Below are 27,535 nucleotides of genomic sequence, written 5' to 3'. Positions count from 1 at the left end.
AGTTGCTGTTCACTTGTCATAATAAAATAACTTTGTGATTACTGTGCCTATACCTGGTAAGGGCAAAATTATCCTCCTTTAATTTTCCAAAAGCTTTCAGAAACAAAGCAGATAAGGATAAACTATGTTTGTGTTGTACACCCTACCATGGCCTCTATATATGTTTTATTAACGTAGACTTGAGGCGCAAATTCGAGCATTGTTGAATGACTTTTGTAGCAGAAAGGTCACATCTCCCTTACAGAAAGTCACTTGAGGTAAAAATAAAAGACTTATCTATTTTGATCCCTCAATTTTTATGAGATGTGTATTGGCCACCACTAGGTTAAAAATAGTGCATTATTGTTTACTGACTTGTGTGTCAATAGGAAAGTGAGACTATCTCCATATTCACTTGATGTACTGCCTAGAGAAACTGAAAACATAGAAACTTATAAAAATGGGAACTGGGCAAATTAGTTGCTAGGTGCCTTTTTATGTGTTCTTTTTTTCCAAAAAGTTGAAGATTATATATATGTATATATGATGTGTGTGTGTGTGTGTGTGTGTGTGTGTATATATATATATATATATATATATATATATATATATATATATATGCATTGCCAAATCAATCAGTGACGTGTTATTTAAGCACTTTAATAGCATGGATTTTAAATTTCAATGAGTTTGAGTTTTAATGAGTTATACATGTTGAACTGTTAGAAAACATCTCAAACTCTTCATGGACTTGGGAAATCACATGGAGGATAGTAAACGTTTGCCTAATGCAAGGACCATTCTTACATTAAAGCATCATAAGTCACAGATGAACTGTGCTCTCCCAGCATCTGCCCCGTGCAGCCACTGAGGTTTCACACGTCCCTGGTGCACATTCTGTTTCCTTCTCCCCAGCTCACACACTGGAGCGGCCTCTGTTGTTTCTGGTGATGTGTCCAGCCTGCTTAGTATGCTCCGTGAATCCTGCTCTAACTGCAAAATAATCCTCTCTGAGGATTATTTTTCAATATCCTCTTTGCAGTTTTATTTTCTTCTCATTTATTGAGCACCTGCTGTTTGTCAGGTAACGTGCAAGGCCTTACCACAGTGAGATTACAGGTAATTGCTATTTTTTAGACACTCTTGACTACAGCCCCTGCCTCCTGCAACTGGCCTAAGCTCCCTTCTTAGTGTAGTTAAGGAGTAGTATTTGCCCTTCGTGTAACCCTCACCCCCAGATCCTGTGATGATGGCCAGGAAACCAGCCATCTGTATTCACCATGCCTCCCCATGGCAGCCTCCTCACCCACCAGGCTGGTAAAGTCTGCATAGACCCCAGGGAGACTGACCAGTTAGGGAAAAACAAAGAGGAGGAGAGCTTCGCATACATTATCCTTGTTGTAAGGACCTGCTCACAGCAACTGTGAAATAGAGACTTGTGACCTGAATGCCTCTTCTAGAAAAGGAGGATGTAGAAGATGGGGTCACTGGTGAGGGTGGGAGGCAGGCACATGCTTCCTGCAAGAGAGCTTCTTGGGATAAATGTGCCAACCTCCCTTCTCCTCATCGCTCTCTTTCTCTTTGTTCCTGGGCAGAGTAAATCTGCCATTCTAACCCTTGTTCTTCATGGAAGGAAGAAAATGATAAGTGCTCTGTGAGCCTAGGCAGGGATCTGGTGACAGGAGGAAATGGGACCAAAGAGGCCCTCCCCAGTCTCCTGCTGGGGCCTGGAAAGCACAGGAAGCAGGTTTGGTGTTTGGAAAGCTGATTTTTCTCTTCCTGGAAGTTGACAGTTAGAATTGTCATCCCCCTGACTTTAAGGTGTTCATATTAATTACTCCATTTCCAGCCTGTATGAAGAGTGTCTTCCTCTCACTCCTGTTCAAAGGTGGTTCTGGATGGAAAAGATGGCCTGCAGCATCCAGCATCTCCTTTGCTCTTTCATATGATGACCTAAGATAAGCCTAATTTTCCTGTCGTGTATATGGAATAATAACAGCACCAACTTCACATGGTTCTTATGAGGATTAAATGAGATAGAGAATGTAAAATACACCAAGTGGTGTCTGGGTACAAAAGAAATTCCTTAAAGAATGTGAGTATTATTGCTTGTAGTTTAAATTCTACTCTTTTACCCTGTCTTTAAAGTCATCTATGATTTTTGTGTTCTAATTACCTGATATGATACCTGGCATATAACAAATGTTTATTAAATATCCAGGTCAAATCTGGAAAAATTCAAACATGGTTTATATTGTAGTCTTCCCCCCATCAACTTTGTTAAGAACTGATGTCAGTATCGTAGTAATGCATCCATTTAAAGTGCATGATTCAATGAGTTTTGGTATTATATGCCCCCATGTCATCGCCAGTCAGGATATAGAATGTTTCCATCACTCCACCACCCCAAAATTCCTTGTAGCCTCACTCTGTTCATATCTCCTCTTTCCACAGCCACAGGAACCACTGACCTGCCTTCTCTCACCACAGATTTGATTCAGTTTTTTTTTTAAATAAATGAAATCATGCAAATTTCATGACTGCCTTGACTTGGCTTAATGAGTTTAAGATTCAGCCATAGCAATTTTGTCTGCAGTCCGTTACTCTTTATCACCGAGTAGTATTCCATCATATGGTAGTGCCATATTTTGTTTATCCATTCAGCAGCTTATGAACATTTGAGTTGTTTCTAGTTTTGAGCAGTTATGAAGAAAGCCTCCATGAATATTCATGGACAAATCTTTGTGGGGACATGTTTTTGTTTCTCTGGGGTAAATGCCTGAGAGTAGAATGATCAGATGATATGGCTGGTGTTGAATTTAAGAAACTGCAAACAATTGTTCAAAGTGGTTGTACCATTTTAGAGAGTCCATTCCGTGTCTTTGGCAACACTTGGTATATCAGTGTTTTGACTTTTGACTGTGTGTGTGGGTGTGTAGAGGTATCTCACTGAGATTTTAATTCATATTTTCCTGATGACTAATGATGTTAGTCACCTCTTTGGTGAAATGTTCAAACCTTTTGCCTATTTAAAAAAAGTTATGTTGTCTTATTGTTATAGGAGGTCTGTAAAAATATATTCTGAATGCTATAATATAGTTTTGAAGTAAATTTTAATATATCTGGGTCTTATATTCTGAACCTGAATATAAACCTTTCCAGAAAAAAGGATAGTTACTTCTACCTGGTCTTGTCCACAAAGACCTTTATAGTAATTAGGTCACAGTCTAGTAAGTTCCCTTGTCTGACATGCTTGGGACCAGAAATGTTTCTGATTTGGGAATATTTCCAAAGGTTTTCCTGGCAGAGCCCCTATAATAGATGTTTTGAACATCATATCGATGTTCCAAAAATTGGATGCTTCCTCATTTTTAAATTATGGAGCATTTCAGAGTTTAGGTTTGGGGATAGGGATGCTCAATCTATACATACTAAACAATTGTAGTAAAATATGCTGCAAAGTAGTAACAAAACAATTATTTTAACTCAGAAAAAAATTATAAGTTCACTTTAAAAGTTTCATATGTAAGTTTTTAATATAGGACCTGGGTTTTCTTTGGGGCTTTGATAAATATGAAACACTCTTTTAATTTTGTGGAGAACGCTGTAATTATGTACATGTTCTTTTCTTATTTCATGTCTTCTTGATGCTAGATCAAATGTCCCATTATTAAAGAGGAAAATGTGTATAAATTTTTTTTTCTTTAAATGTGACAAGGAACAATTTCATGGTTTTAAAATCTTACCCAGGATAACTAAGCATTGAATGCCCCCTCATTTTTAAATTCTGAGACAGACATGCCCCAAATCTACCTGTTTGCATTCTGTTTAAGTTGGTGGGCTTTTTGTTCTTACAAGAGTCTCTTAGTAGGTTACATGAAAGGATCTACTGAGGGTCCCTGTTATCTTGACAGAGTGGGCTACTTGTTTTCAGAATCTATTTGGGGATCTCTCCAGCAAAATCCCAGTATCTTAACCACATATGTGTCAAAAATCTAAAGATACTGTAAAATGTAAATTCATGTATGATTTCACGAACGGCCTGGACTTACTGAGTAGATTTTGTGCATGTAACTTATTTCCTTTATCATTTATCCATAATGACTGCCAAAACCTTCAGGCCAAACTTCAGGTGAATTACTACCTTCCCTGAAGGCAGCAGTCTCTTGCTCTCCAGACTGGTTGGTGATTTTCTGTGTTCTGGTTGGAACTGAGCAGGCCACAGCCACTTGAGGATCAGAGGAGAGTTGAGACTGTTCTTTTGCTTTAACTGAGGAGGTTCCATGAAAGGAAGCCAAATACTATTAGACAGGACATCCTGTGATTCCCTTAGTTTACGATGTCCAAGGACGGGACTTTTTTAAAATAAGATGATTGCTTGCTTCCTTTCCTGTTAACTAGGGAGCCCCGACTGAGGATGTCCTTTTGGGATTTAGGCTCTCTAGCAAACAACTAACCCCCATAAAAATCACTTGAAGACTCATACAGTGGAAAAATGTCCATGTCTTTATATGTGAGCCAGTGATCATTTGGTCTGTTAGCATTTAAGCAACCACCAATCCTGTTGTCTTGAAGTAATAATCCAAAAGAAGGGACACGATCAAAGTAAAAGTTCTTGAAATTAACCACGCTAAAATAAAATTTGAGAATTGGTTATATTGTGGCATGCCTACACAATTAAGTACAGTACAAACATGTGAAGAAGATATGAGAAATGTCCACAAATAACAGAAACAATCTGATGGCTTCAAAAGTATGTATGGATTTTCTTAGTCTCCTAGAGCTTCCATGACAAATTTTACAAACTGGGTGGTTTAAAATGCATCCTCTCTGAGTTCGACTAGAAGTCTAAGACCCAAGGTATTGGCAGCGCCATGCTCCCTCTGAGGGCTGGGGAAGAAGCCTGTCTGTCTCTTCCTGCTTCTGCTCCACCATGTGTTTCCTGGCTTGTGGTCTCATCACTCCAGTTCCAACGTTTCATTACCCCACACCTTCTTCCACCCGTGTTTTTACACGGCTGCCTTTCATTAGGACACCCACCCCCATCTAACATGACCTCATCATATAAGCACATCTCTAACATCCCTGTTTTCGAATAAGGTCCTATTCTGAGCTTCTAAGTAGACATGAATTTGGAGGAGATGTTCCTCAGCTCTGTGTATAGATATATGTGTAAGTAATGGGTCCTTTTTTAATATGTGTATATAAAAAATACATACATACACTTCCCTACCACACACACAGGAGAGGTTTAGAAAGAAACAAATGTGTTAGAGTAGTATAATAATATGGATATTTTTAAATTTTTTTGTATGTTCTACTTTTCCTATAGTGAAAATACATAATTTTTAATATAAAATCTATTTCTTAAAATAAAAAGTAGCACCTCAACATGTTTTTTATTTTTAATTTTTTTTAATTTTTTTTTGGTTGTAGATGGACACAATACATTTTGTGCCAGGCAAGCACTCGACCACTGAGCCACAACCCCAGTGTTTTCTGTTTACCAGCATCCTACCTTGAATTAGTTATTTCTTTGCCTTATCAAAGCATTATGGAGATAATCTAACCTTAATTTTAAGTAAAAATTAATCCTCTCTAGCATATATGCACGTGTAAATATATGTAATGAGTCATTGGATGTATTATGGTATTAAATAAACATTTATCATGCTTGCTATTATGATAATTATAGCAATAGCTAAGCCTGAAATAACATAAAGTAAAATAGTATTTGAGACATTGAGTCAACCCGTGTGATATCAAGTTTTTAGTTTAAGTTCAGAAAGCCAAAAAATGGATATGACTGTTACTCAATTGCTGAATGGAAAGCTAATTACCATAATATGATTTAAATACTCTTAAGTCAGATTAATCCTAGGAACCTAGAAACGAGACATGGCAACTGGATGGAGGCACTTTACCAGATTTATGAATTTCATCTGTTCAAACTGGCTCAAATACTGAGTACCTTTTAACACACATCCACTCTAGAACGGACTTCATCTGCTCCCTCTGTGTGTTCTTGAGACAGTTTTGTCTATAATATCATCTCTAGCTATGTAGTCAAAGATAGTCTTCTCATAAGTAATTTCCTTTCTCTTAATTAACTTTGAATGTTTTCTTGTCAATTATCATCTATCTTTAAGAATCCCAAGTTTAATAAAGCACTGACTTCAGTGGAGACCACTAATCCCCCACATGTTAACTACTGCAGTCTATTAAATGTCGTCCTCTGCTCCCTGAAGTCCTCACGCCACAGAGCTGCAGAGTCAAAGGGAGGCTGCAGGACCAGCTCCTCTCCTTCCACTCCTCCCCAAACCAAGGGTCTTACCGCATGTCCTCCCCACTGTGGTTTCTGTGCTTGATTCAGTTTGAACACGGCACAGTTCTTGAGTGTTCAGTTTCTGCATTTCCCTTTGAGAATTGTAGTGCTTGTACACTAATGCAGGAAGTGTAACTTTTGACCAGTAACAAGACAGTGGGGAGGAGAGCAGATAAGTACTGCAGCTTGAGGCTGTCTGCAAGTGTGCATGTGCACACATTTGTGTATAAACCAATGTTTGTCAGGGGCTGCTACATACTTAAGATGCAAAAATCTATCAGCCTCTATTCTTCATTTCAGCAAAGTAATAGGAAATGAATGTATTGATTTTTAAAAAAAGAAAACAACTCTTCTTTCATTCTAGAATACAAAATGGCATCTGGTTTCCTAAACAAGAGTACAAGGGAAACCTAGTGATGAGAAAAGAAGGATGAATTCTAACCCTGGGGTGAAATTATAGAAAGTTAGGGAAAATCTCTGGCTGAGATGAGAGAATCATTTCATCTGGGAAAGGAACTTTTGGCAATGATGCCTTGGGGAACTAGATATGAAATAACGCTGCTGATTTTTGTTAGTATTTCCCCACAGCTACACCAGTTTGCATGAGCATCACTAATCTTAGCTATAGCAATGATCAGAATTTCCATTTGCTATTCCTCAATATGTAAGAGAACCCATTTTGTAATTTGTTGATTGTTCCATGAGGGTTTGATTCTTAGAAGATGATTCGTACCTTGACAGCTAAAGGTAAGAGTTGAAAAGTTTATGTTACACTGTTTCCCAATTTGAAATTTTCATTTTGGTTGCATATCAAGTCTACTGTGGAAAGAATTAAGCATAGAGGGTATAGATAGGACTAGGGGGATATGGATGTATTTTACCCAGTTTGGAGACAAAAGTCACTGGAATATTTTTTAACACTGGCCTTCATTTACATCACTTATTAGTAGGTTTAATTTTATTGATACTTCATTTCCACTTCAGAATGTCTTTATGAATTTTAAAGTGAATTTTACCACAATATAAATACAGACCTTTGGATAGGCACCAGTCTGTAAGAGTAAGATACCAGGGGATTTTTTTTTCCTTTTTGAATGAAATAGATTGGTACATAGGTACCAATCTGAAGTCTTTTATTAGCTTTGAAAAAAATTATAAGCTGAAATATATGTGGTCTCTGTCCACTTTGACTAATCTGCCATGAAAAGCAGATTGGGAGATTTGGGTCCAAAATATGCAGTAACTAGAAAAGTAAAATATGGTGATTCCTAAAATATTAGCATGGCTTATGTGTTACAGCTGGCAGCTTTTCCGGCCAAAAACTGTTCCCAGCAGTGAACTGAGTAACTAGTCCCCCAAATCTCTACATTTTAGGCTTTTCTTCATGGAAACGTATGTTAAAAAATCAACTTGGTTAAAATGTAACATGAAGCCTTGGTAACAATTAAAAAAGGAAAACGTGGTTTTATGAGGGGCCACACCTGTGTCCTCATTTGGAGTTCTTTTTCAATTTACTGTCGTGATGTAATGAAGACAGAGATCAAGGAGGGATTTGGTTGACAGCAAGAATCCTAGAATCAATCCCAGTCCCAAATCCCATGTCTGCCACTTAATAATCTCAACTGGGCAAGTCATTAAATCTCTCTGACTCTGCCTTTTCCTACATCATGGCCTAACATGCTACCTATTGTGTTGACAAAATGAGAAAAGGCATGTTCACTTGTTGACCCTTGTACCAGGCGTGTGGACATTTCTCAGGGAATGCTGGCTACTGTGTCATCTAATCTAGTCCTTCTGCTTTACCACTGGAGACACAGAGGTCTCAAAGAGTGGAGGCGCATGTGTGCAAGGTGACCGACTGTGTGGTGGGAGCTCTGGGACTAGAAGCCAGTGCCCTGGATTCCTGGGGCAGAGGTCCCACAAAGCTGCACAGCAACTATTAGTGAGCCTCTCCTATCTGGGTTCCAGTCATAAAAAATGCCACATTACTCACCTTTTTTTTTCCCCCTAAATGAAGAAACAAAGTCCTTTAATCTACTCAACCCCCAATTTATTCCCTCTGTCTTAGCTCACATGGTGGTCGGGCATGTATTGACACTTGCCCCCATGGTATGACTTTGGGCACTTTGTCTTCTCCCCACAAAACTCTCCCCAACTCACCTTCCTTTAGCACTGATTCAGTTTTGTGTGCCCACTGTGTCAGACATTGCCCTAGACCCAGGAGGTATATAGTAAATAAAATACGGGGAAAGTACATGTGTTTCCTAGAGCTTGCATTCCAGGGGCCGGAGTGTGTCTGCCCAGATAATAAATAAGGTAATCCCTGATGGTGTTGGTATGAGGAAGGAAAAGACAGTGTGCTGTGGGGAGAATCAGAGGAGGCCCTTCCTAGAGTGGGCAGAGAGGGCTTGCTGAGGAGTTGACGTTAGAGCCGGACCTGAAGCCTGAGATCCCAATGTCAAGTGCCAGAAAGAGGTCTTTTTCTTTGCATAAGCTCTGGAGCCCCCAGTTATCCCTAATGATGAAACTTGAAGCTGTCATCCATCGTTTGTTTCTCATTATGAGAGCAGGAAGGTGTTGAAGATGCTGAGTACCTGGGGAGAAGCCAGCACTGCCAAGAGCACAGAACCAGGAGCTGGGTCCACCCCAGGACTTTGCCTCGCAGCAGCCACCCACTTTTCTGCTCTATCTTATGCACCTGATTTTATGCAGTATATTGACTAACAGCTGAACAGGGTCACCCACCATGGTGGCACCAGCACCACCCATGTCCTGAAGGGTTGACCTGGAGCCATTCTGAGCGTGGGTGACTTGGGGCCTGACTAGAACTGACTTGGGATCCTGGGAGAGGCTAAAGGTCAGAGTGAGAAGGAACAAGGCCAAGTAGGGCTGGGAAAGTAAACAGAAGGCATATGGTCGTGGAGAAGTGGATGTACTGCAAGCCAAGAGAGGTAGGCGGGGTGCTGAACAGAAGTTGGTGCCCTGAGGAGACCAGCCAAGCCTGTGGCATGGGAACAAGCTCCGGGTCATTGGAATTATTTTCAGAGCATGGATGAAGCCACCCACTGCTTGAAACAGATGGACATTTAGGCAAATATAATCAGCTGCATTTCTGACCATATGAAGGAAAATATGCCCATTTTGTGTGTGTGCTTGGAACCTTAGCCTTTTACACTCTCATTGTGTTTCATTCATATCCAGGGGACATTATGAATGCCACAAAGAACTTTTTTAGAGTTCCAAAATTTCCTCAATTTGTGGATAAGAGCCAAATTTCCAGTTCATGTAAGGGCCTTAACTATTGACTTTATACAGAGTTAATAATCAAAACAAACAAAAAAAATCCACCTATATTTGCTGTCCTGAAAGTTTTATTCTTTTTTTACTGCATCAACGAGTAACCAAACCAAGACTGCATTCAAGGACCCACCTTATGGAAGTACTTAATGAGGTTAATTTAGACAATGAGGAGCTATTTAAAATGGGGTTAGATTTTCAAGTTTTGAAGGAAAATTTTGGAATGTCATTCTGCAGAAAGAAATCTGCATTTTAATCATATTGTTACTTTTTAAAAATTGAATTAGAATGCTTGGTAATGTGACAAAGAACTTAATTTGTTTTAAAAAATAATAGCTAAGGCATCGTGAAAGAGTGGTATTTTTCTGTTTGTCTCTGGTGGGTGGCAGTTATTGAAACTAGGACTTCTGTTTGTCAGACTAAATGGAATTTTGTATCTACATTCAAAGCATTATCATTAAGCATGGATGATAACGAAGTGCACATTAACACTGTAATGGTAGGCAGTCTAGAAAAAAACCTGTCATAGAGCAGGTTACCCAGCCCTCTGATAAAACTGAGGTTTATCTAATTTTTCTCAAAGCAACTAAGCATGAAAGTTACTTACATTGGTTTTGTTCACTAGTTTTGAATTGCAGATGCTTAATTGTGAGAGAAAAAGTGTATTTTAAAGTCCATGTTTTAATAAAATGTGTATTTTCTCATGGGCAGTGTCCCAGTGTTTCCCTATCGTTCTTCTATGAAGTCCTTACTGTGTTCTGACCTCTGATTCCCCAGGAGGCCCTGCCCAGAGGAGTTAGTGTGGCATTGTCTGTCTAATCCTATCACAGAGCCATGGAGCCCTGTAAAAATAAAATAGATGCAAGTCCGCCCACAGCCGACTTATGTGTATTATTACCTGGAGACAAGATGACCTCTCAAATTCCCATCGCAGCCCTTGAATCCTTGCATATATCAATTAGTTCACAAGTGAAATGGAAGCTTTAATACATGAATTTAAATGAGACTTCCCTAGTTTCTATAACCTCTCCAGGGAAATTTTATCTTGAGAAGGTTTGTCTTTCAATGTTACCCCTTGGACTCTTTACTCCATCCCTGTCTGTCCTCAAGCACTTTCTGTCTGCCCCCACATTTGAGTCACAAATGAGAAAATGATCAATTGAGAATGGTCTGGCAATATTCTTGGCGAAATGTTTAAATCCCACCCCTCGTGGTATCGAGTTTAGAGAATGAATTATGCACAGATGAAAAGCAGGGAAGTTTCTGGTTCAGGGGACACATTTATACTGTCACTCCCTATGGATGCCCAGTTCATTATTAGGGAGGCCTTGGGAGATTGAACATAAGCCTTTTGTTAGAAGGAGCCAGGAAGGAGGCACCAGGCAGGACCTGTGTTCCAAGGCTTTTCAGAGGAAAATTCTCACATATGAGTTGGACTGAAGCTCTTCTTTACCCCTCAGGTTGACAACATATATTCTGAAGCAGAACTGGTCTTTTTGAGAGCAACTCTTGGGGTTTCTTCCTTTCACTCAGTATTTAATCTGTGGATATAAGTATACTTTTTTTTCCTTCAAAATATTTACTTTTTAAATTATTTTAGGAAGATGTCATTTGTAAGATAGGAAATACCCTCTTTTAAATGTTTATAATATTTGTGAATACTTGGAAGGGCTCACAGAATGGCTGTTTCTATTAGAATAATGTAAAAACAGTTCTTAGTAAAAAGCCATGTAGACAAGTACACCTGAAATAATGCACCTCCCCTTACCTCATTAGTAGGAACTTGCCAGTTTTGATGATCATAAAACTTTAAACAAAGAACACTCTGTGGAGTGGGAATTAATAGTGTGGCCTTGACCTGGAGGTATGAGTCCAGCGGTTGGTAAAGGAAGGGGATTGCAGGTGCCTCTTCTGTCTTGGCATATGTGGATCCATGGCATGAACAACTGAGATGCTTCAGAAGGAATTCTTGACACCTGGTCAGCCTAATATGGCTTCCAGGGAAGCACTGCTATTTTTAAAAAGAACTTAAGAAACCATGTGGGTTGCAGATTCTTAGAAAACCCTCACAAAGTCCAAGCTCAAAGAAGTGTCTCCCAAGTGAAGGAAAAATAATATTCCTTTGTATTTCTTTTCCAGTGTGCACTTTGTTTCATTTATGTGAAATTGAGGGAAAAGTGTATTGCATGAATTTTTCTTCAGCTGTTGGTGGTGGGTTACCTCTCCCAGTGATGGGAGAACATGCTGAAAATAGAGATTGTTATGAGAGAAGAAAGACAGTGATAAATATGGGTTTTGTCAGTGCAAAATATGTGAATGGAATATCTTGGCATAGAGTGGGCTAAATTTTCAGAACACTTCATATTTAACATGAAGTTTTCAGTTGAATATGGACTCCTTAAGAGAGTGACGTAAAGAAGGTAACTTAAGTCCAAATTGCCTTAAAGGTTCAACCTCAGACTGGTTTAAGGTAAATCTAAGCCGAATGGGGCCTCTGTCCAGAGCAGCAGACAGGAGATAACCACACATGGGCTGTTCTTCTGCAGATGGTCATGTCTAAACTTGGCAAGCCTAGCAGACTCAGACTTCAGTTGTTAAAAAAAAAAGTCAAAATCAAAATAGGTTCCACATGCCTCATTCCCAAAATTAATTTCTCAAAACCTTTTTCTTATATCCACATACCCAAAACAGGTCCAGAGATAGGATCCTGGAATACCTGGCCTATCATCTGCCCTTCTAGGGGGAAAAAAACCCAAACACTGTGTTGTCTTCCAAAAGGAGTGATTAGTGAAAGTTTGAAGGAAGAAAATGAGGAAAAGGGGCCTCCTCCACTTTTGGACAATTGTGATCATCTGTTTGTCTGGGTTAGAGTGGAAAGACAATGAATTACATAAGAAATCATTTCAGTTAGCACACACAGTGCTGGCTATGACATTTTATGTATTTATCTAATTTTGAAGAGACATTCCTCTGGAGTAAGTCATGAACATTGCCAATTTTTTTTCTTAGACAAAATTGTAGAATACTTGGCAATTGGGGATAAGGCCTAGGACTGGTAAGGCTGTAGGAGTCATGTTTTGGTTTCCACAGTTTGGGGCTTGCCAAACCCTTATCCAGGCTAACTTTGCTCAGTAGCCTAACTCAAGTCGCTTTGACTCACATAAAATTCCTTTTGTTTTAGTAAGCAGAAATGCAATGTCTAATTTGCTCAATAATTGCTACAAAGCATAAATTTGCTGTGCCTCTCCACCCCACCACCAACAGATGTCGCATACAGGATGAAACTGAGCAAAATCAGCACGTTGGTCCTCAGCCTCAGCCTGTCTAAAGCCTATCGGTGGTCACTATTTACACAGGCCAGAATTGTGACTTTGCTTGCTGGAGTTATGAAGAGATTTCTGGTTTTATTTCTCTCTCCGGTTTGCAAAAAAAGCGAAAACCAAAAAAACATATTGCCGCCTTCCTGGAAAGATATTCCAATAGTCACAAAAACTGTGTGTAAATATATTGCAATTTTTAGTTTTATTTTCAAGTAGGAATAATGAATGCCCATCCATTTTATAATGCAGTTTAAATACAATATTAAAATATGGTGACTTAGGAACCATAATGCTAAGAGTTTGTCCCCCCATTTATTTACTTTGTGTCATTACTCACCACATAATGATCTGGTTAAGATTCTGACCAAAATCGACAGTGTGAGGACAGAGAAATATTTATGTACCGGAGGCCAGGTGGCAAGTCATTTAAGAAGAAAATGTTGACATGTAAAAGACATGCTGAAGATTCAAACTTGAGAATAAGCCTTACACAGTGCAATGGCTCTTCATTCTGTAGCACTTGATATCACCTTACTTTTCATAGCCATTCATTTTTCTTGATTGAATCTTTAGAAATTAGTAAATTTAAAAATTAATATTTCAAATCATTATTCTGTTTACCTTCAGTAGGATGTCCAGGTGTTTGGAAGTTTTCTCGGGGACTAGAATCCTGGACTAAAGTTGGGTCTCTCAATTAACTGATTATATGACCTGTTAGGTCATACTCAGCATCCTTATTTGTAAGGGAAGAATATAATTTCTGTCCTGCTTTCCTCCCAGGATTCTTTCAAAGATCAAAATGGGAGTATGGGGGCTGAGCACAGTGGTACATGCCTAGAATCCCAGCCACTACTCCTGAGGCTGAGGTGGGAAAATCCCAAGTTCAAGGCTAGTCTGGGCAATTTAGCAGGAGGTTGTCTTAATAAAAAATAAAAGGGATGGGGATATAACTCAGTACTAGAGTGCTTGCTTGGTATATGTGAGAACCTAGGTTAGATTCCCAGTACTGCAAAAACAAACAAACAAAAAAAAGGAATTCTATATCTCTACTGTGATGTGAAAATCCCTTGTGTTATCCACATAGTGTTTTTGCAAAGTAAGCATGGAGAGGTGCTGTTATCTTTATTTTGCCATACACATTAAGACCCAAGAAATTATACTGAACTCTTAGAATTGTAGAGTGAGTGTGTTCATGGAAGGCTAGTGCTGTATTTATTCTCCCTTGCCTGAGTCTAATATTTGGAAAAGTATAAGTTAACTTCCTCGAGCTTTTTAGTCACCTGATAATTTAAGTTTGAATATACTGAAAGTTGTACCTGCATAAAAAGAGAGGGCTGAAGGAATTGCAAGGTGCAGGGACATGTGGCAGGCCAGGGACAGGATTCTCTTTACTCTCTGGCTGCCACCTGACTTGTTGGAGGTTCAGAAGGGCCCTTCCCCTTCTGTGGAGAGGGCTTCAGACCCAGAGGCCTCAAATCACTAGGCCTGGCATGTTTGGGTGGGAGGCTAGCAAAACAGCCCCAAAGTCAAATGAATGTAAAAGTATCATGTTGAAACTCCGAGAAGATGGATTATAAGAATATTCTAATCAGCATGGGTGGTGAATAGAAATTAACTATATTGATCCCATAACTATTCATTTGAAGAAGGTAGCAAAGTCTGTTTATTGTGTTGCCAGTGTTTTGATTTAGGAAATGTTAATACTTGTTAATACTCCTGGCTTTCACTGACTTACCCTCCTCTTGTTCTGTCCTCTAACCTGGTTTTTCCTGCAAGTCCCTACACATGGCGGTCCCCAGTATGGGTCTCCCAGGGACTGCACCTGTTGACTGGAGAGCAGGCAGTGGTGGAGGTTAGAGTGGCAGTTCTGGTGACTTACTGACCTGAGTTCTGATGCACAAATTCAGAGCTGTTTTCCTTGTTTGTCAGCTTTTCTTAATGAGCTCCTTGAAGATATACAGTGCCCTTATCTGCCTTTATGAAAGGACAATTGTCCTTAGGTGAATGTTATCAATAAGACCTGGAGGAACAGGTGATTCATTGACAGACTTCAGCCATTGACTTCTTTCTTCCTTGCTTTCTTGGAGTCTTAAACATTCCCATAACTCTTCCACCTGTCCTTTTGTTGCATATTTTTCTTCCCCTTTGTAGCCATAGAACATTTTACTTGGATATAGATTATCTTTCTAAAATAGATCTGAGTTCAGTTCTGCTTTTAAATCATTATGAGCAAACATTTTCTTCTTGAAACTTGGTAGGAAAATCTTCACATCAGCTCCAGTGAAGCTCAGGGGGCAGGTTGGCTGGCAGAACAGGTTTCACTTAAAGCCAGCTTTGAGGAAGAGAGAAGATACTTTTTTTCCCCCCTCATATGTTCATCTTTAGGGACTGGAGTGCGAAGAAAGCTCTTATAAGGAGGTGGGCACAGTGGCACAGAAAAGCAGGAAATATGCATCGGTGGATGCAGCTTGGCTGTGTCAATCTGAAGCATGGCCCATTCTCTGTTTCCTGGAGCCCTTCAGGGTCAGGGGGCCCTCAGCCTTCATTCTCAGTATGAAGAGGTTCAGAAGTTAAAGCAATTTGGAGCTTTAAATTTCAAAGGGGATCTGTTTCAAGCTCAATTTGGTTTGGTGCCATCTAACATAATTCTGGGCCTTGACATCTCACCCTCCATCAGAACATTGCCTGGAAGTGCAAAAGGTTCTCATTACTGCACAAGGAAGAAGAGATTAGAAAAGTACATCAACTGCCAACAGTTATGCTGTAGATGAAAACGACATCAAATAATCCAAAATATTTTATGTTTTGAATTATTTCTCTTAAGGTTTTACATAATTTATATAGATGATAAAAAATTGATTGGAATTTTCAAAAGAAAATGGTTTTATTTAATAAATGATAGACTTAGGAAAATGGTAGACATTATTAACCAAAAATATTTTAAAACCTTTAATAATGGTATGGAAAAGCAGTACTTATGGAATCACATTATCTGTGATTCCAGTGCTATGAAATTTTTCAGGTTTTTAGGAAAAGAGAATTTATAGATAAGGATGCTCCTGAGGATGGGTAGATGGATGCTTATTTGTTTTCATATGTATTTATAATGAAATCTTCATTTAGCACTTTGAAGTAGAAAGCAGATTTCTATTGCTTTAATGAGAGTAAATAACTCCAAGCACAACTGTTTTATAAATATAATGATTTTTTTGTATGTAAAACTTAGTCTATAGATACTGATATCCTTTCTAGTCATGATTAAAAATATTATTTATGTCTCTAAATACTATTTGCCGCTGAAAGGAAACAGAGCCCTTGGACAAATGACTGGTTCAAACTGAGGCAGGAAAGATATAAGCTCATTCTGCAAAATCTTGTCATACCAGAAAGCAAGGAAGTTATCAAAGACTCCTAGGATCTTGTCAGAAGAACTTAAAAGCCAACCTGAATATGCTCTTGTAACCCTATATCAATAAAGATATAAATGGACTGAAACATATCAAATAATTTTCAATCATAAGTTCTTAATTATACTTCAAAACATTAAAACCTCATTGGCCATGTTTGGAGAGTATTAGGGACTACCTCAGTGTTTTGAGAACTGGCAAATAAAGAGACAGATGTCTACTCTTCTTTCCTATATAATCTGAACCTCAGGGTACCTAAGAGGGAAACTTCTCTTTATAGAATTATTCCAGATAAATCAGGAAAGAATGATATATTATCACTTTGAAGTTTCTAATGAACCATTGGATTGAGACAAATGCTAATGGCTCACAGTATAACAGAAAGTCAGATGTTGTGTGCCTCCTAATGGAAGTTCAGACTCTGCATGAAGCACTAGAGCTTGAGTCAGATCAAGCCTCTAGATCGTGTCAGCAGTTTATAGGAATGCAGAGGACAGAAGAACCTGTCAAGTAGCGTGTTAAAGCACACTAGTGGTATGCAGTGAGTGAAGTCCCTATTTGGAAACTACCAAACAACCCAGTTTCTTCAACATAAAAAGCGTTCCAAGGAAAGACTAGAAAGACTAAAGAAGAACCTATAGATAAAAGAAATTTTTAAAAAATGTATCACAGAATAACAGAGTTGAACTTTGTTTGAATCCACATCCAAACAAACAGAAAAAAATTATAATGCTTGTTTGATTGTATTAAATAATTATTTTAATTTTAGGTGTGATAATACTATAGAGGTTTGGTATTTTTAGTGTCCTTGTCTTTTAGATTCACACACTGAAATATTTACAAGTGAAGTGATATGCTTGGCATTCTTTCCAGAATAATTTGGCTTGAGCAGTCAGGGGTGGGATTGTCAGAGGGGAGTTAATGGGATCATAAATGAAACAAGATTGGTCAAGTATTGATGATTGTTGAAGCCAAGAAATAGATACAACTAGTTTGTTTTTCTATTTTTTCTTTTGTGCATATTTGGAATTTCCAAAATAAAAGTTAATGTATATGTGTCATATATATGTATATTTATGTGCACACACATATATTTTACAAAATTAATGAAAACTACAAAGTTGTATCCAGGTTTAAATATTAAAAATACTTTGCCCATTCTAACAAATGTATACTCTGGCAAACTCTGAGACACTTAACGTTTGCAAGTACTTGTAGTGAAAATACTATGAAATATATTCAACTAAAAAATTACTTTGCTATACACTGCTATAGACCTTATAACTTCTTAATGATTACACGTAGACTTAAGATCAAAAGTGAAACTTCAGATTATGCTCTTAGTTAAGAATCTCAGATCCTGAAGACCTTTTATGTGTAGTTGGGGAAGATGTACAACAACATTGCATGAAAAAAAAATATGAACTGTAATCCTAATATGGCAAATATGTAAACTGGAGGGAGAGAAAGCAAAGCTAAAGGGCTTAACCAAAGCAGGACTTTTACATTCCCTAAAGCTCCACTAGGGATCCTCTTTCTGAATAGCTAAGTGTCTTTTATGTTTCTCACTTAACTTTTTCCTTCTAGGTAAATAAACTTGTTTTTGTTTGTTTATTCCTAGTTGGGGAATGGCAGTCAATGTGTATTCTACCTCGATAACCCAAGAGACTATGAGCAGACATGACATCATTGCATGGGTTAATGACATAGTATCTTTAAACTACACAAAAGTGGAGCAGCTTTGTTCAGGTAAGAGAACATCTTTTAAGTATTTGCCTTAAATGTTTACTGTCTTGTGGAATGTGATTTTTATGAACCAAACATGATACATTTGGGGTAGAAGAAACATCTATATCTACTAAAGGGAGGAAACTCAGGTATAGCTAAAGAACATATGGGAGAAGAATATTTATCAGCATCTAAAAGCATAGAACTACCCTGCTGAGTATCATGCGTAGCTTGGTATCTCTAGCTTGGCCTCTATAACAGCTTGCATTTCTGTGACCTACATGCCTGACAAGAACAACTTAGAGCAAGGAACGTTCTTTGGAGATCACTATTTCAGAGGTATCTGTGTATAGTCGGCCAAGTCTATTGCTCTGGGCCCAAGGGAAGTGGAAGGGCATGGTGGAGGAAGGCTGCTCACTGTTCATCAGCCTGGAAGCAGAGGGAGAGAAGGGGAAAGGGGCCGCAGGGAAGAACAAGCCTTCCAAGGGTGCCCCTTCGTGTACTTCCTTCAGCCGTGCCCTACCCGCCTATAGTTACCACCCTGTCCTTCAACCAGGATGGACTGATTAGGTTACAGCTTTCACAGTCCAGTCATTTTACCTCCTAGCATTCCTGCATTAATACAGAAGCTTTTGGGGGGACACCTTGTATCCAAACCATAATAGTCTTCTAGCCTCTTCTTCATCTTCTGCCTGCTACCCACATTTACTGCTCCAAACAGAGTGAGTTTTGCAACAACCTTCCTTAAAAATCTTCAGAGCTCCACATTGCCCTTCCCACAGGGTAAAATTCAGACTTCACATCACTGATAAAATCCTTTCCCTTCTGGCTGTGACATACCCATCTTCTTAATTTCATCCATTACATCTTCCCTGCAAAACACTGTTTCACAAAACACTGTTTCCTAAAGACTCCTTCCCTTTGCTATCCAGGACTTTTTTCCATACTCCTTTTGTTAAGAAGGTCTTTCCCCTCCTTTTTGTTTATGATAAAATCTTGTCACACTTTAAAGTCCAGCTCACCTGCCACCCACTCTGAGAAGTAATGCCAGGCTCCACTGTGTTCCTGAAGCATTGTGCCTACCCCTCCAGAATAACACTTGCTGTGTTTTAACATCTAACTCCTGCTCAGTCAAGGGAGTTCTTGAGGACAGGCCTGTCTTTTTGTCCAATGCCTGTGACATCCCTTATGCCTGATACCAAGTCAGTCTACAAGGAATTAACTGAGTTAAACTTGTTTGAAAAAAAAAATATTTTAAAGATATAGTTTCAATAAGTGGAATCCTGTTGTAAATTAAAGTCAAATGTGTGAAATTCCATGAGACAGATTAGATAACCAAGGAGTCATCAGTTTTAGCTGATGCACTGGTATTGGACATTCTCCTCTTTCCCAGTGGATCATGTGTTAAAAAAAGATTTCATGCAGTGTAATCAGAATTTGGAAAGCCCTCAGTAGTCACTTTCAGATGATATCTGAGTACCACCCACCAGTTTTTGTACTCTCCCTTCTCCAAGTCTGTATTTGATCAGAATACACTAGAGGACTAACTTTCAGTACTCTTGTCATCTCTTCCTCTTGATCATTGTCCCAACCAGCAGGCAGTGAGGTTGGCTAGATCCTAGGGATTGCCTCACCCACCTATCTGCCTGCACCTCAAATATGAAGCCTTGTGACTTATGAGGTTAGGAGTAGGGACTAATTAACCAGTTCTTTGCCATTCAAAACAAGCTAGAGAAAAAGCAGACTTAGGATGATATACTAAGTAATTAGAGAAGAAGAGGGTAAAGAGGGAGTCCATAATGGCAGGGAGGGTTCCTGCCTCAGGTCCAGCTGCTTCAGTGGGTAATAGCCCATGCCACTTTTATATTGCAGTTGTTTGTGAAGGTGTTCATTTCTCTGCAGTGCCTGACATGTAGCATTCCCTCCGCAATGCTCAGTCTAGAGTGAATGAAAAGCAACTTGCAACACTAGGAAGCAAAGACAAAAATGTGTATCCTACCCACAAAGTGGATGTGTTTACATGTGGATAAGGAGAATGGGTTTGGCTAAAGAGACATGAGAAGGAAGGGAATAAGGAAAAGAGTTAGAAAATTTCTACTCATGGGCCTTAAATGTTAAAGGAACCCATAAGGAGCTTCTGATAAAGAGTTCATTAGTAGCAAATGAAATGAGAGCATGTGAGCAATATACATAATCTTTGTAGATCTTTAAAACTTCCCAGATGGCAAATTTAAAAGAATTTCAAAAAGCATCGGTGAAAGATTCTTACACAGTTATCTTAGAGCGTTGAGATGTTTGTCACCCATTTGCAGCTGCATTGCTGCTGTCCAGTGTGGCTTGATGAAAACCTGAGGGCGCCATTTTGATCACTGTTGAACAGTTCAAATTTCCTTTGAGATGACATGCCAGCTACCTAAAGTTACAAGGCTAATGGTTCAGAGAAACAGATTTAAAGCTTCTTTTCTACTCTGGAACATGTTTCTTACCATAAGAAATGTAAACAGATGAACAGGCATGTTCATCTCCAGAGCAAAGAGACAGGTCTTTTATTTCAGGCAGTGGTTTTCTCAGAATATAAACTGTGGACCCAACACACATGTGGTCTTCTGGGAAGCTGCTGAAAATGTGGATTTTGGGGACTCTTGACCTTCTAAGTCAGTACCTCTTTCTTAGACATGAAGCCTAGAAACTTGCATTTTCAAGAGCAACCCAAGGACTTTTGTCTGCAGCCAAGAGCTTGCAATACATTTTTGAGAAACCCCAAACTAAAAGTGAAGTTAAATTATCTAAAAGTTACCTGGCACAGTTCCCTTATTTATTATTTAATCTGTGACTTTTGTCTTCAGCAATGGCATTTAACAGGAGGAAGCTATTGTTCTATTTATTTATTTATGAATTTACTATTTATATCCTCGTTTTTCTGGAAGACATTCAAGGCAGTGCTCGAAGACTAAGAACAAATCCATATATTGTTGACCTAAGTGAAGTATCCTCATCTTACTTATGAATAGTCAATTTTTGGGGGGGGTAATATTTTTTTTCTTCAGTTTATTTTAATTCCTTTTAACTTACTATATAGGATTTTATTTTAATAGTGTGCTCTGGAAACACATTCACTAAATCCCTTCACATATGTAAACTGATTTTTTTCCTTGTTCAACATCATTTCATACCCTTTCCTAAAGATTTATGCTCCAATGATAGCTGATCCCTTTCAGCTGCTGTTGCATTGTACTATTCCCATCTCCCCCCTTATTTTTTTTTTTCATTTCCAGTTAACAGATTTTTTTCCTCCAGCTCAATATTAAATTATCATCAGCTTTTCTTCTGTTCATAAAGAGCTGGAAAATACTGGCTTACACTGAGTTGTATTGTTTTCAGAATTTTCTGCTTTTATATAATTATCATTTGTTTCCACATAAGCATTTTTTTAAACTCTTTAAAGGAAAGATGGTGAAACAAGGTAGAACACTTGGAAACATATTATCATAAGTTACAAAACAAGGAAAATAACTCACTCTTCTGTTATTTTATTCTAAAGATATAACCTTATGAACATTTTCTTTGAATGTTAAATCTTGGTTGTATTACATGCATATTTGGTCTGCATTTATTTCCCACGAAAAGGATCCATTAAATTTTGAGTAAAAGCATGGACTGTATAAGTGGAGTTTAGAATATCAGTGGATATATACATATCAGTTATATACAAATCGTTGTGGATTCCCATCATGGAATGGAGGATAGAACCACATTATTTGCGTTCAGTTGCTTAATAAAATTTATAGGGCTTGAGGGGGATGAGGACACAGATTTATTTTTAAGTCCCAGCTCAAACCAGTTTAAGAGATGTTTTAGGACATAGTAAAGAGGGTGAATGCACAGTATGGTGCTAAAAGTCCTAAAAACAGCTTTAGCTGATTGCAGATGATAGAAAAGATAGTGGGCAGTATGGAGCAGAAGATGCAAAAGAAATGGAGACAGGAGCATGATGGGATGGAAGGAAGGACGTCTTTCCCTTTCCTTACCCCTGCCCTCAAATACCAAGCCACCTTTGAAACTTTTTACTGACACCCATTTTTCTGTGTCTGTATCCTCTCCCCTAGGCTGGCTTTAAATAGCAAAGCCAGCATCTCTAGTCCTGACACTCTGCCCTGACTGAGAGAGAGAGAGAGAGAGAGAGGGGATCAGGATTTGATTTGGTTTCAATTTGTGCTTCTCCAAATTGGTTCAAGCTTTGTCTTAGACCAAGTTTCTGGTATTTTCTTCTCCAGGAAAGCTTCTGAATCTAGCTGATGATAGAGTGACATTTATGGTTCTAGGTATGTGTGATGGCACTGTGTAAGCGGCTAGGAGGTTCGCACAGGTATGGCCATCAGGCATGCTATGACCTTGGGAACATAGTCCTCTGGGTTTTGTCCTGTTAACAGTCATTGCTGAGCCCAGCAGAGTATTCTTTTGTGTCCATTTTTGGCTATAGATGTGTGCCTGTTAAATAGGTTGATCCCAGCCTAGCATGGTGTCCCCTGTGTCTCCTCTGTTATGTCCGCAGAGACCTCTGTCAGGAGAACAGGTTAGTGATGAAATCAGCTCAGAAGCTAAATTTAGTAGAGCTGCTCCTGCTGGGTCTCTCATATTGAAACCAACTAAGGAATTTGGTCCATGTCTGTAAGCCTAAGAGTTTACTCAGCTTTATAAAACCATAGATGGTGATTTTTCTATAAGAAAGTTAAGCCTTCTCAAATTGTGTTACTGTTGTTAGAGAGGTAATGGCACTAGGGAGTTATTCAGACTTAGAGCTACTGTGTAGAAGGGTTTTTTTGTTTTTGCTGACAACTTTTCTCCCTGATTTTATTTGAATTAAGCTAATTTTGAAATCAGTTTCCTTAGTCTCAGCAGACCAAGTAATTGGAAAAGAAGAGAGCCAAAAGTGAGTCTGGTGGTGGCAGGAGGGTCCTGCCTCGGGTCCATGCGCTGCAGTGGGCAGCATATTCAGGTGTCCACAGGTGCACTGGCTGAAGGCAGGTAATTTTTTGAGCAGAATATAGGTGACTAAGGGTAATTTTCCTTATGAATTTATATATTTACATGTATATTGACACTTGGATACTGAAGATAAACATGAATTGGAGTTTTTGTTGGGATTTTCTATTTACTACCTTTTGTAATGCTACACACCATACTAGGGGAAAGTGGGTATGCATTCACCTTCACTTACCAGACTGTCCCCACACATTGTGTCTTCCACACATGGATGATCCAACTTTGCAAACAGTCACACACGCCTTCACTCATTATTGTGTTCAGCTCTAATAACAAACATGTTTCAAGCCCTTCCTCGGGGTAGGCCCTGGGGACCAGGTGATAAGATGTGGCCATTGTCCTGGAAGCCTTCACAGAACTCAAAGGAGGAAATAAGTAAAGGGAAGTGGGGACAGGGGTCAGCGGAAAAAGGACTTTTTCATTCAGATTCTTGGGAGTGGCTAGGTGCTCCTGGATGACAGAGTGCCCGCATTCAGGAGCCATCTCAGAAATGCTCTTCTTCCGCTGGAGATAGTAAGTATGTAAAGAAAACGTGTTGGGTCTTGAGTTTCTTCTACTGATAGACACAAGTTAGGGTAGCCTTTGTCTTCAGACATGGGGACTCTAGTCGGTAACTAAGGCATTTGTTTTTGTAGATACAGCCCTTAGATAATACGAAGTTGTCTTTTCTAAGTGAAAGGGTTTTCCTGATGATCTCAGCAGAGTAGTATGTGAAAATTGATTTTATTCTACTTATTTGAAGCAACTATGCATACATGTGGGATGTTCTCAGGAAACCATAGAACTGCTAACTTCTTTGAGAGGAATGCAACAGATATTTTAAATTCTGTTAACTGCTGGGGTCTCTTAACTGGGTAAGTGTCCTGTGACGGCATTAGCATTTAGGAACAGAACAAATCCTGTTCTCCCAGTTTCTGCAGGGGTTCTCCAATGGTGCAATAAATACCATATATGAGGGGGAAATTATTATTTTTTTAAAAAAAAAGCAGGCTAGGGAAGAAAAACAGGGTAGGGAAAATAGATCACCTGGATTGTAATTATTTTTTTTAAAGTTGGCAGTATATATACTTTTTTGTTGTTGTTGTTTTAAATAGTAACACATGACAGTACAAGGATCATGACATATCATACATTTGAATCAAATGGGTTATAATTTCTCATTTTTCTGAGTGTACAGGTTGCAGAATCACATTGGTCAACAGTCATGTACATACATACAGCAATACTGGTGTCTATTTTATTCTGCTGTCCTTCCTATCCCCCCTTCCCCTCCCCTCCCAAAATCAAGAACTCATAATCATAATGGACTTAATATAGTTAACAAGAACAAAGCAAATGGGTAACATTATGAGGCCATAAAATGTCGTTGCCTTTGTGTATTCTTAATAAGATTATAAAAATTAATAATTTTAGAAATGTATCCTGTATTTTCATCTCTTATTACTTTCCCTTATCTGGGAAAAATGCCCAGAGGACATAGATAACCTGGGGGCTTTTGAATGTATCATGTTGCTAATTCGAAAACTCTATGCTCTACCTGCCACAGTAAGTCCCTTGTATTTCTCCTGCCCCTAAACAATGAATGGATGTAATTGTGAGTTTAGAGATGAGAACTGTCAAAGCTTCGGATGGATCATCAAAAGAATGGGGTAGGGGTGCAGTTCAGATGAGGAGGGTACAATGATTCGAGTATCCGAACCTCAGAAGCCCCAGAATGGACTCCTTAACTTCAGAACCTGCAGCTCTGACTCCAGGCTCCAGGGATCTTCCATGCTTCTAAGGTTTAAGACTCATCTGTAACTCAATTCTAATTACAGATACCGTTAGAGCCCCTTCTCTTCTGATTTCATCTCTGTTTTATAAGATGCTTACTTTTAAAGCACATGATGGCATGCTTATTTTGAAATCATTATCCGAGATCTATAAAAGCTAGTTTCTCAGCAAGAAAAAAAAATGTATGTTCTAACATATTGAAAGTTATTTTAATTTTTCTCAAGATGTCAGTTACTTCACATGATGGATATGTTCGTTACAAAACATTATTTTGAATTCATATTGCTAATTTTTCTTTCCCTTTCCTCCCTTTCAGTTCAAAACATCTAAAGTCTTTCACAGGAAGAGTGTAAATTTTGGGGAAAATAGTCACTTCCTTTTATAAATGAATTTATGATGACTTAAACACCTCATATGTTTGTCTGAGGAAAGACTTAAGAACTGGAAAAACCTTCAAATGTTTTCAACAGATAAACGAGGATCTTAGGAATGTGTTCCTACCCTTCCTTTGCTAGGGAAGCTAAGGACCTCATTTTTTTCTTTGGGTCTTTGTCCCTTGAATCTAAAACATACATTTTGGAGATTTCACATTTCATCTGAAACAGTCCAAAAACCCAAACCCAAACCCACTTGTTTTTATAGCTCTGATTATTCTAACCAGGCACACAATACATTCCTTTACACTTTAGGGGCATAATGATGTCATAAAACCTCAGTTTTTATTTCTTTCTCTCCACCAACCACTTTCATTGTGCTCTTTATATGTGTTGTTTCTTTTAATTCTTAAAACAACCCTATAAGGAAGAAGAATAGGAATGATTTGTTCCTATTTTACGTATGAAGGCAAGAGCTCCCGGAGGCCAGGTGTCCCCAGCCTCTGGCCTTGAAGTTCAACCTGTGCTCTCAGTTCCGTGTATGGCAGCATGCTTGGGGTAGAGGGCTCACTGTGTGTGCCCACATGGATGCATTTCTTATTGTTCTAAATCCATTTATCAGGAGTCCATTGAATACAAGAAATAGAGAAGTCCTTGCCCCCATTCTTCACGTACTAATGGTAATTCTTCTAATGACAAGGTCTTGTTTTAATCCTGGTATTACCATACCAGGATTCTAGTTTGGATATGAAGTGTCCCCTAAAGACTCATGTCTCCAAGGCTTGGTCATCAGGACAGCAATGTTCATAGAGCTTTTAGGAAATGGATGGATCATGAAAGCTTTAATCTCATCAGTGGATTAATCCATTTGATGGATTAATAATTTGAAGGACTCCTGGGAGGTGGTGCAAACCATAGGCAGATGGGATGTGGTTAGAGGAAGTGGGTTACAGGGGCCACGCCCCTGGGGGCTGTATCTGGTCCCTACCCTCACCCCACCGCCTTTTCCCTGCTGCCATGAGCTGGGCACCTTTCCCTCTTGTACACCCTTCTGCCATGATGTTGCCTCACCTCAGGCCCAAAGCTATGGAGCCAGCACTGCATGGACTGAAATCTCAAACTGTGAGCCAAAGTAAACCTCTCCTCCTTTAAGTTATTTACGTCATGTATTTTGGTGACAGTGACGAAGATGACTAAGAACTCTCAAGATGAACTTGCTTACCAAAGGAAGACACACACTAGTAGAAATACTAGTGTAAAAATCCTCCTTGTTCCACCCACCATGAGGACAGTGGGAAGGAGCCTCCCTTTCTCTCTGCCTACTCTCCTGGCTCCTGCTTCTGCTCTAACTCTAACCCCTTTTCCTCTAAACAAGATGAGGCGGCTCTGGGACTTCACCATCACCTCAGAAGAACTTGTCATCTCTCAGAATTATTTCTTGCCACAGAGATTAACCAGGATAATGCACATTCTCCTGGAGATTCACACATGCACATCAATATATGATCTACCACTTGTACCCCAGGAGTGAGGTCCTTATGCTAAACCCAGGCTTGCTCTAACAAATTTAAGAGGACTTCACATTCATATTTCCTCCTTTCTGTGCTATTTGGGAAAATAGAACATGTTCTAGAATAATTTCGGTACAAGATTGATCCCCCAGAGGATTTATTCATCAATGTATCATTTGTTTTTCATGTATTTAATTCACTTCAGGAAACTTAAATTGTAGTAGCTATCTTAAAAGGCTCCACTAGCTTCTCCAGGCCCTTCTTTAATATGAAAAGTTGATTTTTTCTTAGTCTTATATATAAAAGGATGTGCTAATGCTGCTACATCTAAGAGAGTCACCCATTTTTTATCTATTTCTTTTTTAAAATATTTTTTTTAGTTGTCAATGGACCTTTAATTTATTTATATGCAGTGCTGAGAATCAAACCCAGTGCTTCACACATGCTAGGCAAGTGCTCTACCACTGAGCCACAACCCAAGCCTGCCATTTCTCATCCATTTCTATCCTGTCATTTCCATAGCTTCAGGGTACCATGTTTAAACCTTTTTCACATAGGAATTCTAGAAATGCCAGTGGTTATAGTAGCAGACACTGGTAGCACAGTGGAAAGATGAGTTGGGCACCATCTCTAGTTGTGTTAGTTAGCTTTCTGTCACTATAACAAAATACCTGAGATAATATATAAAGAGGAAAGGTTTATTTTGGCTTACAGTGTTAGAGGTTCCCAGTCCATGATCAGTTGGCCCTATTTCTTTTGGCCTGTGGCAAGCCAGCAC

General features: G+C 38.9%; 1 protein-coding gene across 3 annotated transcripts in view; it reads left to right on the top strand.

Moving 5' to 3' along the window:
- Mapre2 (microtubule associated protein RP/EB family member 2) overlaps positions 1-27,535 on the top strand; it is a 152,026-nt gene that overhangs the window by 65,900 nt on the left and 58,591 nt on the right. For 2 of the 3 annotated variants that reach the window (XM_077792227.1, XM_026400004.2), the window contains one exon: positions 17,950-18,077. The exons of the other annotated variant lie outside the window; for it this stretch is intronic. In XM_077792227.1, the coding sequence (XP_077648353.1) occupies positions 17,957-18,077 (121 nt within the window). In that variant the 5' untranslated portion in view covers positions 17,950-17,956. The remainder of the gene's footprint in view (positions 1-17,949; positions 18,078-27,535) is intronic. 3 annotated transcript variants of the gene reach the window in all.

The sequence above is a fragment of the Urocitellus parryii genome, chromosome 13, assembly GCF_045843805.1.
Source record: "Urocitellus parryii isolate mUroPar1 chromosome 13, mUroPar1.hap1, whole genome shotgun sequence".
In the NCBI taxonomy this organism is placed as follows: Eukaryota; Metazoa; Chordata; class Mammalia; order Rodentia; family Sciuridae; genus Urocitellus; species Urocitellus parryii.
This window is presented reverse-complemented; position numbering and strand designations above follow the sequence as displayed.